General features: G+C 37.3%; 1 protein-coding gene across 1 annotated transcript; it reads left to right on the forward strand.

Moving 5' to 3' along the window:
• The first annotated feature begins 5503 nt into the window (after positions 1-5503).
• LOC145029076 (Seed maturation protein) lies at positions 5504-7537 on the forward strand. The gene is made up of 3 exons (XM_078977707.1): positions 5504-5766; positions 6713-6997; positions 7117-7537. The coding sequence occupies exons 1-3, from the start codon at positions 5590-5592 to the stop codon at positions 7333-7335; spliced, it is 681 nt and encodes a 226-aa protein (XP_078833833.1). The 5' UTR covers positions 5504-5589; the 3' UTR covers positions 7336-7537.
• The last annotated feature ends 8222 nt before the right edge of the window (positions 7538-15759 follow it).

Below are 15759 nucleotides of genomic sequence, written 5' to 3' on the forward strand. Positions count from 1 at the left end.
CGAAGTGAGCGATGTATTTTCATCGGTTACCCGCAGACATCCTTTGGATATCTCTTCTATAGACCGAAGGACAACGTTGTCTTTGTTGCGAGGATAGGAGTTTTCCGAGAGCGAGAACTCATAAGCCAAGGAGACAGTGGGAGGCAAATCGAACTTGAAGAGATTCAAGAGTCGATAGATGAAGGAACCTTTACCGCTGGCATTCAACCCGAGGAGGAAACTCCGGTTGAACCGATTGACGAGTCCTTACCTCTTAGACGTTCCGATAGAGTTAGAGTTCATCCCCAGTTTTATGGTTTTCATATTACTACCGAAGGGGACACGTATATTAGTGATGGTACACTAGTAAATCTTGATGAACCTAATAGTTATAAGGAAGCCATGGCAGGCCCGGAGTCTGTGAAATGGAAAGAGGCAATGGATAGCGAGATCCAATCCATGTACGATAACCAAGTTTGGAATTTGGTTGATTATGTGCCCGGACGTAAGACCGTTGGGTGCAAATGGATCTTCAAGAAGAAGACCGACGTGGATGGGAACGTGCACACGTATAAAGCGTGATTGGTTGCGAAGGGCTTTACTCAAACTCCAGGAGTTGACTATGATGAGACCTTCTCACCAGTTGCGAAGATTAAATCTATTAGAGTGATGCTAGCAATTGCCGCATTTCATGATTATGAAATTTGGCAAATGGATGTCAAGACCGCCTTCCTTAACGGAAAGTTAGCTGAGGATGTTTACATGGCTCAGCCAGAGGGGTTTGTGAATCCGAAGCATCCAAATAGAGTGTGTAAGATTGAGAAGTCCATTTATGGACTTAAGCAAGCGTCTCGCAGATGGAATCTTTGCTTTGATGAGAAAGTCAAAGAGTTTGGATTTGTACGAAGCGAAGACGAATCTTGTGTATATGTCAAAGCCAGTGGGAGTATAGTAAGCTTCCTCGTTCTATATGTCGATGACATATTACTCATAGGAAACGACATCCCGACTAAGCAGGAAGTCAAGTCCTGGCTCGGGAAGTGTTTCGCTATGAAGGACCTCGGAGAGGCTTCTTACATTTTGGGAATAAGGATAGTAAGAGAAAGAAGTAAGAGACTAATTGGACTTAGTTAGAATACTTACTTAGAGAAGGTACTAAAACGTTTTAGTATGGAAAACTCAAAGAAGGGAGAACTACCGATACAAGGAAATGCCAAGTTGAGTAAGACTCAAAGTCCGAGTACTGAAGCTGAAATAGCACAAATGAGTCGAGTACCGTACGCTTCCGCAGTTGGCTCAATCATGTACGCTATGACTTGTACTCGCCCTGATGTAGCCTTCGCTTTGAGCATGGTTAGCAGATATCAAGGGAACTCTGGCAAAGCACATTGGATTGCGGTAAAGAACATCCTTAAGTACCTTCGGAGGACGAAAGAATGGTTCTTAGTCTTTGGAGGGAGTGATGACTTGAAGGTGCGAGGGTATAGTGATGCCAGTTTTCAGACCGATAGGGACAACTACCGTTCGCAGTCGGGCTGGGTCTTTACCCTAAATGGAGGAGCAGTAACTTGGAAGAGTTCCAAGCAAGAAACCGTAGCTGATTCAACGTGCGAATCAGAGTACATCGCAGCGAGCGAAGCGTCGAAGGAGGCAATATGGCTAAAGAACTTCATTGGTGATCTTAGAGTTGTGCCTGCCATAAAGGAGCCCATGGAGATTTTCTGTGATAACAAAGGTGCGGTTGCCTTGACCAAGGAACCGAGGGATCATGGTAGATCAAGACATATCGACAGAAAATATCACTTCATTAGACATCGTGTAGAACAAGGACAACTCATAGTTAAGAGGATATCATCAGAAGATAACCCAGCAGATCCGCTTACGAAGGGACTGAGTAGGGTTAAGAACTTGCAGCATGCTAGGAGTATTGGGCTGAAGGATGATATTAGTATAGATTAGATAGTATTAGAAACGTATAATAGATAAATGTAATTAACATTTGATGATTAAATAAAGGAGTTTTATTTATAAGTAAAGTTACTGTCATATGTTAATTGTTTAACTATTGTTTCACTTTGCATGTTTTGACTTCCAGAATAATTGAGTTTATTAGGAATAATCGAATTATTCAAATTGTCTACAATCGTTCATATGTTGGAAGTAGATATGAATGAAGATTGTCATGAATTGGTGTGTAGATTGTCTAAATGGTGTTAGACATAGCAAGGGTTGCTGCAACGTTCATGAGTGCTTATGAACTGGTTTTGAGCATTGGAACAAACCCGCGCTTGCTGGAATCACTTTATGGAATACGAAATAAAAGGTGATCGCAAGACGATAATATCATATAGTCTTAAAACCTAGATATATGGTTTATTATTTGTTAATTGATTGTACGTTGATAATGCAAAAACGCATCAGTAACTTGGTGTTATAAAACACATTGTTGTGTATAGTTGGTTAATGAATAAGTAAATGCATATAATTCGAAGTTTATCTGTAAATTTTATCCTAAGAGGGTAGAAGAGATATCTTGGCCACTCGATGATTTGATTTGACTTATGTGCCGGGCCCGGTCAGAACTGAATTGATGTGTTTGATTAAGTTCTATGTCGAATAAATCGGAGATCGAGAAATAAAATGCTAGACTAACCATTCCATAGGATTGTCAACATGATATCTAACAGAGGACTGTACGATCCCTTATCTAAAGGACAAGATTGATTAGATCAGAGTTTGACAGCGTCTTTGAGAGCTACGATTGCAAACCGAATTGTACTTGTATAGTTACTAGACTTATCCAAGTGGGAGACTGTTGGAATAGTGTCTAAGGCTGCAACTATATTAGGCAAGTATTTGATCCGGTTGTGCATGGTCCTTTTGGGTTGCCTTCACCATAGCAACTTGATGGATGATTTGTTAAGAGAGAGTAAATATTATAAGGAATAATATATATGGTTATTTAATTAATATAAGTCATAGATTAATTGGAATTAATTTGGTGACTTAAAGAGATTAATTAAATAAGAGGGTATAAACTGTCAATTGTTTGATAGTTGCACTTTAGACTATAAATCCTTATCCAAGATAGGATGGACGATTTTTAGGGCTTGGATAAGCCAAAATCGTCCATAGGGTTATCAAGGAAAGGATATGGATTAACTTAAAGTCTAAGTTATCCAATTAGGGTTAAAGCTGTAATCCTTAAGGAGTCTACAAGTATAAATAGACCCTAGGGGTGAGGGAATTCGACACACCACCTAAAGTAGAGATACTCTGGCCGAATTCCTCCCCTCTCCTCTCTCCTAAATCATCTTTCTTGCTATTGGTGTTTGTAAGCCATTAGAGGAGTGACATTTGTGACTCTAGAAGCTCCAAGACAACAAGATCAACAAGGAATTCAAAGGTATGGTTCTAGATCTATTTCAATGTTGTTATTTAACCTAATTAGCCATTAGAAGTCTTGGATTCAAAGCATGTTTAATTAGAAAGCCTAGATCCGAGCATTAGGGTTTTGCATGCGCACATAGGAAAGTTCTTATGGCTAAAAACCCATCACTTAGGACTTATGAAACACTTAGATTGAAGTGTTAGAAGTACAAAGGATTGCCTATAATGGGTGTACGGCCTCCCAAGTGTGTATACGGCCACTTGTGTGTACCGCTAGGTGTGTACGGCCATGGAGTGTACGACCATACACTCCTTGAAGAAATGGTCAAAATTGTGGTCCAAGGCTCTATCTTGCATCCCCTAAGCGTCCATGACTTTGTGTTGGAGTATAACATGAGTTTGAGGCCAAAATGCACTAAACAAGGGGGTGTACGGCCCCATGAGGTGTGTACAGCCGTACACTCCTTGAAGATCATGCGTTAGATGACTTTTAAGGTGAACATCTAGTAAGTAACAAGCATAGGAAGAAGTACTTACGATTAGAAGCCTTTAGGGGTGTTTGAGGTCAAAGAACTTAGTAGGTGTTCTTGGTGTTCTTGGTGAAAATGAAGAACACTTGAAGATCTAACCAAAAGAAGTAATTTCATGGATGAAATCATGGATCTTCACTAGATAGTGTAATGAATCAACGAATCAAAGGAGGTAACACTTACATATTGAAGATCTAGGTGAAAAAAATGCAATGATAGTTGAGAGAGAATCAATTTCTTGGCCTAGGAGTGTGAAAAGAGCTGAATGAAGGCTAAGTCTCACATATATACGTGAGAGTGTACGGCCAGGAGGGGGTGTACTGCCGCACACCCAAGTGGACGGCCGTACACTCCTCATGAAGGAGTGTTTGGCCATTTTGAAAAGTGGTGAACTTATGGAACCCATTTCTAAACCCTAAGTTTGAAGGTACTAGGCTTGGAACACTCAAATTGACTCTAAACAATGCTAAAAGATAGCAGAAACGAGTCTGACTTTGATTGAATTGCACGTTTGAATAAGATAGAAATTTCGGGTTGTTATAGATAGCTTAGATGCTATTTTGTTGATATTTATATTAATGTACATATTTATTTTGTAGGAGGACGATCATGAAACTTGCAAATTGGTTTCGATCGTTGTCGCAACAAGATGATACCGGGGCTGATGATGAGGAGCTTGAAGATGGTGATGATGACTAGTTTATGTTTTGTTTTATAATTTTGTTAATATCAATATCGTACGTTTGTCAACGACTTTAATATGTTGTAGATTTTATATTAAGATTTTTGTATGATGATGTGGATTCTATGTTTCTGCAACTTAAATATTGTTTCTATAGATTATAATAGTCATTTAAATACTGCTTTTATAGATTAGCTGCAATGTTAAAAAAATGCTTTAGTGTCGACGGTCAATTGCGACGATATATCGCGGCCAATACCTTTTGCTTTTGCTTGGGGGTGTTTAGTGGCGACAAGCCGACAATTGTCGAGAATAATACTTTTATTTTTTGTAGTGTTATAGAGTAGAATATGTTATATTATGAATCTCATCTCATGGATATACTATGTTTTTTAAGAATCGGCTATACACGCACCCTCACCATCATACTCCTAAATCTACACAAGGTTGAGGGGCATTTTTTCGTCAACTCCTATACCACTACCCTATAAGTCCTTTGGTAATATCTATGTTTTTACTTATATATATATACACACGAAGTCCGGTAAATAATGTCTAGACTAAATAGGCAGAAAGGAAAAATAAATAAATAAATAAACCCCCAAAACCACAATAAGACGTAACTCAAAAGACATTTTCAAATAGCTGAACCCTTTCATAAAAGCCAAAAATAAAAGCCTTTGTACGTAACATTTCTTCTCCGAAAATCACGGCATACCAACCCTACAACCAGCAAATCGTAGAAACATTGCAAACATACACAATTTCATTAACAAAAACAAAAGACCAAGTCTCACCCATATGTGTGGTAAACGAACCCACCACCTGTCAACACCTTGTTACAATTCATGCACAAACTTTTGACCCTATTTGTTATATACCCTTCATTCCTTCAATCCTTTTTGTATATGCATATATTATGCAAAAGTTTTTCAAATCTGGAGGTAAGAAATTAGTTCTTAATTTGGGAAGTGTTCATAGTAGATTACGCAAAACACAAAGAGATCAATGAGCCAAGAACAACCTATGAAACCCCAAATGGGGGAAGAAGCTCAAGAACACCATAATAATGCCACCACACATATTCAAGAACATAAAGATCTTAGTATTAAAGCAATGGATAATATCGAGACTAGTGTGTCCGCCAGACGTGCAGCAACCAATGAACCGAGCAATGGTGGACAGGTGAATACAATTAGATACACATTGGTTTATGTTATGTTTTTCTTTAAAAATCTTGCATGCATGTCATGCAAAAAATAAGATTGTTATTATTGTTTTAGAAAGACCTAGGAAACCATATTAGGAGTCAAATTTTATTGCATTCACCTTGGCTTTTCAACTATGATCAATTTGAGGTAACAAAATAGAAAGGTTGTCCAAAAAGCTAAATTTTTTTGTGTTGGTCAAAATAGGTCGGGTTGGTAGTTATATTTTGGAAATCTTGTTATGATAAACATATTTTCATCTATTAAAAAAACTTATTATGGAGTATTTTTTAATGTATTAAAACCTATTTATTTTTTTGAGAGTCTAATTTAAGTCTTTATAAACTCATAGTAACTCAACCTATTTTTATTCAACCATTAAAAAAATCATTATATTTTTTTTTATTGTGTTAAAACCTATATATTTTCTGGAATTTTATACTCTAAGCGATTTTATACGACAAACTCTTAAAAGCCGGTTACTATCAATCATTTGTGGTTGTCTAGGCTTTACCAATTTCAAAACTTCAAATTAAACAATTTCAGAAAATATAAAAAATTTAGTGCAATACAAATAATTGAGTTGTTTTTTTTTTCAAAAATAGAATGAAAATATATTGGATCGGTAAACACCTATTTTGTTAATATACAATATGTTAAATATGATTACAAGAGATGTAAATTATTAGTTATTACCATAATAATATTTTTGGAAGAAGGTAATTTAAAAGGTTATATGAATTTGAATATATTTTTGATGACTTTCAACCAACATGTTTGATCCATTCATCATCTATTTTGATCTATGAAACAATAATATATCAAATGCATCACGACCCAAGATCTTTAAAGTTCATGTCGTATGTGAACGAATTGGGTGAGATTTTAAGTTAACAGTTTGCCAAAACTGAATATGATTGAAGGTCGGAGGTAAAAGCAGTCAGCAAGCATCACCACTAGCAGCAGAAGCCATATTTGAACGAGGAAACATCACCATTGGAGAAGCACTAGAAGCCACAGCTTTAACAGCAGGCAGCAGGCCGGTGGATTACAGTGATGCTGCCGCCATACAAGCAGCGGAAGTAAGAGCCACTGGTCGCACCAATATCGTTCCCGGCGGCGTTGCTGCGGCAGCTCAATCAGCAGCCACCCGAAACGCTCGCGTCGCACGAGACGATGACAAAACGAAATTGAGCGAGATTCTAGCGGTAAACATAAATCACTCTCCTTTTCCAACTACATTTTGTATTTATCGTTTCCAACTACTAGAAGAAAACCTTTTGAATTCGAATGAAAATCTAGGGTTTTCATTTTTGACGTAAAACAGGAAGCAACTTCGAAGCTACCGGCGGATAAACCGGTGACACGAAGAGATGCGGAGGGAGTCATCGGAGCCGAGTTGAGAAACGATCCGAATCTAACCACCCGTCCTGGTGGCGTTGCGGCGTCGCTAGCGGCGGCTGCAAGGATAAATCAAATTAACCAAACTCCCCATAGCCAGAGTCCCCATAGTCAACATAGCCCGAGTCCACGTAACAAAGATTGAATTCTGACTATATTACAATAAACGTTGGGACTTTTTTTGGTTCTAATAACAATTAAATTCAATGTATTTTGATATTTGTGTATTGAATTATGATGTATAGTATAATATACTAAGGGACAAATTTATCTCGGTTTTTACTGTAATTATGATAGATAAGCCTATATACTTAGCCAGTATTTTGATCTTTTTGATCTTGTAGGTATCAACTCCATTCATTAATAAACTGCTATTAATGATAGGTTAAACAAGAAAAATCTCATTGGCAAATTAGGTAATTTCAACTCGTGTATGAAAAAATTGATGGATTTGATCTATATTTTCTAAGGTTGTGTTTATCTCGAAACCTCGGATGTTATGTTGTAAATCGCAAACACCACCTGTGCGTTCCATGGCGTGATGAGTCGTGGCCATTGCCACCGGCTATAACACAAGAAATCTCTCTCACACAACATTTCTCTCTCGTCTCTTCTCATCACCCTCTTTCTCTTCTTCTTCCTTCTCTTTTATGTGTGATGACCAACCCCTATTGTGTTGTATGAAGGTTGCTGATGTAGCTAAAGGTGTTGTGTGAGGGCGTCGCAAGTATACCTTACAACCTAATGGATATAGGTAAGTTTAGGTAAAGAGAAAGCGGATTGGAAGATTTTAAAAGTTGTTGAAAGTATACGTAAATGTAACGATATCTCAAATTGGCATATTCAGAAAATTATATAATTACCGTATGATTCAAGATTTTGAGAAATTATAGTTGTTTTTCATCCCAAAAATAGACATCGTTTAGAAAAGTCATTGTGTATTTTCTTTATTGAACGGAAAAGACTATATTAAATACATCATAAAAGTAGCAAGTTGCTAGCGTAAGAGAAATCTCTAGAAAATTCTCATTATTTTGGGAAAAATAACGATTACGTCCCAAATTTTATTTTATTTTTTGGATAGAAAAACTCAAGAAACCTACAAATTTCTTCAAGTTAGCCCATTTTTACCTTTTCATAATGTAATATATGGCACAAGGCATGTCAACTAGACGGATCATTTTTTTAGAGAACAAGGGGAGGGAGTTTCGAACATGTACCTCTCCTCCACCAATGCAAACGACTTACCACGTTAGACACATGTACCTATAGTTTACGTGTTTTCATTTTGGCTTGTCATGTCGTGCCCAAACTATGGTCACATCGTGACACATGATTTTTCTCAAAAATCATGCATTTAACTCATTTATGCCCTACACTGATTCAATCTAGAAAACAGATGCTACAACTCTCCCACACTTAAATTCAGGGCCGGTCCAAGAATATATGAGGCCTCAGGCAAAAAAACAAAACAAAAAGGGTCCCTTAGGTCACCAGTCCAAACATATATGTTGTCGTGTCGTGTTTGTGTTAGAAATTCGACACGATAATAGCATGTAATGTCGTATTTGTGTCGTGTTTGTGTTCATGTTCAAAAGTCGTGTATATTTAGTAACATTTATGTTGTTTTATGGTTATTTTTCTCGTGTTCTTCTTGTTTAAAATAATTTTTTACAAGAACTTATGTATAACATTATGCAAATAGTTACTTTTTGTCTCTACCGGTTAAACAACATATTATGAAAATCCCATTGAAATAAATCTCCAATTAATTTCTTAACTATTAAAAATCTTTCAATATGTTTTTCGTTTACATATATTTTTATTGATTAGTGTACCAAATTTAACATATATGAAATCATTGATTATGTTGTTTAAAAAAAAAGATAAAGACGTTAAAGAAGACTCTTAAAAAAAGTAAGGTTTATTTTTTAACAATAAAAGTGAAAAAACAAATATAAACAATTTGCATTTAAAAATAATAACTAAAAAAAAGAAAGAAAGAAAGTCTCACATTTGTGAATTCAACGCAATAAAATGTTTATGAACTTTATTAGTTTGTTGACTACAATGACATTTTAATAGTATTATTTTTATATAATTATTATATTAAATGAAAACCTTTTGTTACTATTATACATGATCTTAAAAGTATTATATTTTATTAATTATTATATTAATGAGAATGTTCATTAATTACTGCTAAAATAAAATTTTAAGGTATTTAAAAAGTTGAGCATAAAAGAAATTGAACTCAAACCAAACAAATATCAGGCACGTTTCCATCTCATCTAAATGAAAGTTTGTTTACTATTTTAAAATACAACTAACATATATTAAAATACCCGATAGGATTAATTTTGGGGCCCCCAATCGTGGTGAGGTCTGGTGCGGTCGTCCAGCTTACCCACACTCTTGGGTCGGGCTTGCTTAAATTACATTTTTACATCGAAATAATTCCTTACAAGTTACTCTACTACATCAGCCAACCCCATCCGAATTTTCCTAAATTCAAAATATAATCGAGAAATCATCACACACTGACGAATGCCTTCCAACACTGCTATCGAAACCCAATCTTAGCAGAAATCACATACCCTGGCGAAGAAACGAACCTTAACACGCCACCCATAGCCAACAAAGAGAAAATCCAACTACTCTACCCTAAATTTGAAAACTTTATTTCATGCCTGACTTCCAGACATGCAGAACCATTCAAACCATATCCATAATGACTCCAATCCACAACCCGAACTCACCAAAGCCCATTCGATCCTGAATTATCTCACTGATAACTGGAAAACAGAATCCCTGACCAATCATCAATGCTGAAAACCTAGCTTCTAAATACAAAAGTGACTCCCAACAAAAGTCTCAACCATTGGTGCCATACACATCCTGCTAAACAAAAAAATCGCATTTTCAATCTATCCGAGATCTCTCTGGTTCCACACTTACCTACTAAAAGATTGGAATGCATAAATCATGTCCAAATACTGAAGCTATCACCTTCACACATAGTTTCCCACGATGCTCCAACCAAGATTCTATATGAAAAAGGCTATCCTAACCTGACCTCATCATGGCTCTAACGATATATTTTGCAACCTAGGCACCCCATCAGTCAAACTATAGAAATCATGCCATAAAATCGAGGATCATCCCCTTAACATACTTACCCCTAGTCCCTGACTAAGATCACCGCCAAAACATGTAGAAAGAATTCACATAACATCCGATCATGGATTCCAACAAATGTTTATACAGAATTCTTGCCTAAAAGACTTCACGTATGCACTTTCCTTTCTGCAAAGTCATCATTCGCCTACTACTCTCATAAGCTTAACATTGGTCAATCCAAGAATCTCGCGCCAACCCAGGTGAACAACCACCAAAAAATCCTTTAAGACATTTACATCGAACTTCCAGTCCGAAGTTTTAACATCCATACCTAACCAACTGGTTATTGAGCCTCCCGACCCTCAAAATTCTCTCACACCCAACCATGCCAAATAATAATGATCTGAAACCAAAGAGTCTCAATTACATAACTATCGGGTCCCACCTACATGAGTCATATACTCACTTATTCACGATTCACTGTGACACCATCTAATCCACTAGGAAGTTAAGATCATAGAGCACGCTGATCTTGCCATCATTCTATCACTGGCTTGGAGACTCATGACTAACATCACATGCTTGAACATATCCTCGAATTTCGGAATTGTCCGCTCACTTAAGATATCATAACCATACGGGCCTCGTCCATGAGTCTCACCCAAGCTAACATAACCAAACAGGCCTCGCCTACAATCAAGAGCTACACAAGCCTAAACGTTGCCACATCTCTAACCGCCCTCATGTCTTAACACGAAGCAACCTAACAACAATAACGAGTCTGACTCAACCCAAAGTGAATGTTATGATCCTTCCATCGTCTTACAACACTTCCACAACTGAATATCAACCTAGTGAATGTTATGGCCCACCCCACAGTCTTACAACACCTCCATAACTACCTACCAACCTAGTGAATGTTATGTGCTACCTCACAGTCTTACAAAACTTTCACAACTTCCATGGGCCCAACCCATGGTCTTGCTAACTATCCACAAGAATACCTAGCCAAATCAATACGATTCGAACCCCAAGTGTTGGGCCCTATCAGGCATTCGGTCCGTGCTTTGAACCCTAAAGCTTTAATCAGACAATAACATGTAGAGAGATCCTAACACAACCATCAACCTGACCTAGTCACGAACCTAAAATGCGCCATTGCCGACGCTTCACGCCCTAGGAAGAGATAACCTAGATCCTTAACATTTGCTTCCCTGATTACAATTGACCAATGAACATTATTCCTTACAAAAGCCTCGACTCATACCACAACTAGAACTAGATATCCACTTATCCTTGCATATAAGACTCCAAGTTGACCCACATTTGGAAATATTTCCATTAACCCCAAGTGATTCTCCCCCACTTACAATCAACTACACTCTAACAACTTCATAACCATTCGAGTCTCCAAGCCATCGTATAACCTCACTACTCAAAACTACCACCATCCTGAGCTTACAAGAACTAAGATTTCATGGCCAAACAGTCTAGGGTACACATACTCTCAAACCAGAATTTATATACATATATATATATATATATATATATACACACACACACACACACACACATATATATATATATATATATATATACTTTTGCAAAACTCAACGAACGATTGACGCATCCAAAGCACTATCCCCTGATATAACTCTAATATCCTCGAACATACACCACCGATAACAAAGAAAGAAATAACCAACTATCAAAATTGGTTAAATAATCAATCCAAGGATCCACTTACTTCTAAACAAACCCATGCAAAACACACCAACCCCAACCCGAAGTTGGTTGATAGATCAACTACAACTCTTCCCCGATGAAATACAACGATCGGATCAACAAGCTAGCCAATCCTTCTACTAACACTTCTCCTGAGTGGCACAGGCACCGACGAACTATTTGCCTAGGAGCTTCCGATGCGAGGACCACCTGCACATCCTTGAAGGCATGAACTTGAAAACAACTAACTCTGCACTCGCCTTCTCACCAATCCCTTATACCTCGCAAACATGAAAGATCTCTACAATTTCGAATAACAAAAATCGATTAGCATACACTGCAACTTACTCGGACCCATTGTGCTGAAACCAACAAAATTAATCCTTTTGTTGATCCTCCAAGCTAAATACACCGTTCTTGTCTACTTATGGCTCACTCTATCATTTGACAACATCTCCAACATCGAAGCCTAAAACCAGCTCATCCAGATGCCTTCTACACATGATTCTCGGTATGCAAAAAATGGAATATGACAATTCCTTCAAATATAATAACCATGCAAACATAAAGAAACTTCGATCTGTGGTGGAGACTTAAATATTCTGAACACAACATCTCATACCTAATAATTACATAAGTATAAAAAATAAAAGCATGAATGTATACATACCCATGAGGTCTTGAGATCATGACATTGCATCCTGAAAAAACCACGGATGATGGGGTATAAGTCGCCCCAACCGCTAAATGTATGCAATTTGCCCTAATGTGAACATGCTGATGACAACGATGACATAACTCTACCTACAGGGTGCAATCTTAGCGAAGATGGTTCTTCCGTCCGCACCTGCTGCATTTGAACTTGCATCGTACATGCTCGTGGGTCTTCCACCCTTAACGTAAATGTTATGGTCCCTCTGGTCTCGAGTACTTGGCACATCAACATCAAGCTTCTTTGTTGGTAAAGTCGGGTCATGAGTCTACTTCCTCTTTCCCATCTGCATCTCCAAATGTGACATCCCCATTTTCACGGCCAGAAAAGACTGATTTTGTTTATTTTTTATGAAAATCAGAGTACATCTTTTAATATAAATGTTGCAGAATTTTTTCCCAGTAAAACATGATAAATACGTTATGAAAGCATTTCGGAAGAAAAGTATTTTTATTCATTTTAAAGTGTTTGGGATGTCATCGTCAATACAAAAACATAAGCATAAACAGAACTTACATTCATTATCACTAGTGATCTATATCTCCTTAATCTCTTAGTGTAATGCGACTTCATATCAACACCTGTGATATAAATAAACTGAGTGGGTCAGGTTGGGAAACCTGGTGAGTACATAGGGTTTTCAATGCACAATAATATAATTATTATGTTTAATCATCAAACAGTTAAACAAATCATCCATCCACATTATCGTCTTTAATATTAAGGGTCTACCCTAAGAATCAGCTATTTCTTCCTAAAGATTTTTCCTAAGGAATAGGTACGAAGTCCATCGTTTCCTATGACACAGCTGTCAAGCACATCTGCTAGTTCTATCACTTAGGCGTTGTCACACCCCCAAACCAGAACGGTGGAATCGTTCGAGGGCGGATGACTTCATGTAGTATCGTAACAATTGAATACATAGTAAAGAAAGTAAAACAACCATCATATATATAATTTAAAAGGTACATTGTTGAATGATACTTGTTTCAAAACAAATTACAATATGATGACAAAATGAGTTTTAAAATGACGTCTTAGCGTCACTTCTCCAAAAGCTGAAGTTTACCTGCATTACTGAATCCCTGAAAAATACAAGTAAATTTGAAAGAGTAGATCAACATTTAAGCTGGTAAGTTCATGAGTATTTAATGTTAATGTTTGTATAAATTTGAATGAAATTGTTTGTAGATGTTTGAAAACTCCTAGAAAATCCCATATTTCCTACTAGTATAAAAGTAGTCTCCTACCAAGACCCGACTGTTTGAATGTTTGCTTCTAGAAATCCAATATTTTTCCATAAGTGTGTGGTAGTTTAAAAGTTTCAAAACTGTAATGCAATAGTGTTTTTCATGCCTAGGATAGTAGATTTATGTATGTATAAAATCACTAAGGCATTTGATAACCCCGTAAATCAATGTGTTTTTAATACTCCATGTGAGTTTTATAACCATGCTATTGACCCAGACTGCCTGTATCAACGTTCTTCAGACGTTGGAATGTTATGATGTTTGTCACCCCAGACCTGACGGTCTAACTGTAACTAACAGTTTAGGTGCGTGACTGTCAATCCCATATAGATCCATACACAAGTGTCACGCTCTCCTTACAAGAGATTATGGTATATAATACAGGACTTTAACTGCATACTTGAAAGTACGTAAAGTTGAATGTCTCACAAAACTTAGTATCAAATAAGTTTACGTATGAAAAGTCCATTTGTTCTTGTATATGAAAGTATTTCCTTGATAGAGTACTTATAGTATGTAAAATCTCATGAATATCTAGTAACTATACCTATTATAGTTTTTCCAATGTGTGATTCGTTTTTATGATAAACCCTAGTGTAGTGTCGACTTTGTATGTAAAGTATAACATGTGTAATAACATTATTGAACATTCTTTTGAAACATGTATTACGCAACAATGTAAACTTTTATTATATTTATGATGGTTCTGTTACTTTCTTTACAATATTCAATTGTTGTGGTACTACGTGAAGTCACCCACCCCCGAATGTTTCCGCCATTTTGGTTTGTCGGTGTGACAAAATATACATAAAGTGTTTGATATTTATATAACAAAAGTATAGCAAAAGATTTATGTTTTTCACACGAGGATAACCATGTGTGTACTTGTATCCCCCCTCCCCTTAAAAGTGTATAAAAGCATTTACAAAACATTTGAAAACGAAGTTATAAGGGTATGAACTCACTTGATAGATTGAATAAGGTGAGACGAAAACCGAGCAGAACTTCGACAGGAGAAAGCGGATTTCTCTGGATTCTCGGGAGCGTAAAACTTCCTTCGGGACTTGGGTATGAAAACCGGGACTTCGGGATATTCCTTGCATGTAAAACAGGGTAAAAACGCAATAGAAGGAGAGAAAATGAGCAATTATGCCCGAAACCCTCGCACCCTTTATATAAGGGCTGGAAAAGATGCGAACGTGGGGCGTTCCTACTGGGTACGCGGGGCGTTTCCCCTACGCAGGGTGTTCCCCTGAACGCAGCGCGCTCCGATGTTGAAATATGTCATTGCTTACGAACCTCAGATGGGATGGCGAAGGGACATGTAACATCCCGGAATATCAAGAGTAGAGTTGAAGGGCTAAAAGTGAAAATGTATAAGGGAAACTCGGCGAGTCCATGGGTGGACTCAGCAAGTAGGATCGCGACTTAGGTCGCGTGTTAAGTGGCCAACTCGGTGAATCCAAAGCTGGACTCGGCGAGTAGGCGCTAAGTGGAGAAAACCCTAAATCCGAAGGATGGACCCTATTTAAAGGACATTATACCCTCTCCCAGCCTATTTGATCTCACTTGAAGTTCAGAAACCCTAGATACGTGATTGTGGAGGATTTGAGTGCATTTGGAGCTTGGGGAAGTGATTGTTGATGAAATCTTGAAGGAGAAGAGACTTGGATCAAAGGGATTTGCAAGGATTCGGGTTAATCTTCTCTTGGAGCTTCCTTTTGAGGTATTATTTCATTGTTTGAGCTGCTATTATCTGGAT

This window comes from Lactuca saligna, chromosome 2 (genome assembly GCF_052625555.1).
Source record: "Lactuca saligna cultivar CGN05327 chromosome 2, ASM5262555v1, whole genome shotgun sequence".
Lineage (NCBI taxonomy): Eukaryota > Viridiplantae > Streptophyta > Magnoliopsida > Asterales > Asteraceae > Lactuca > Lactuca saligna.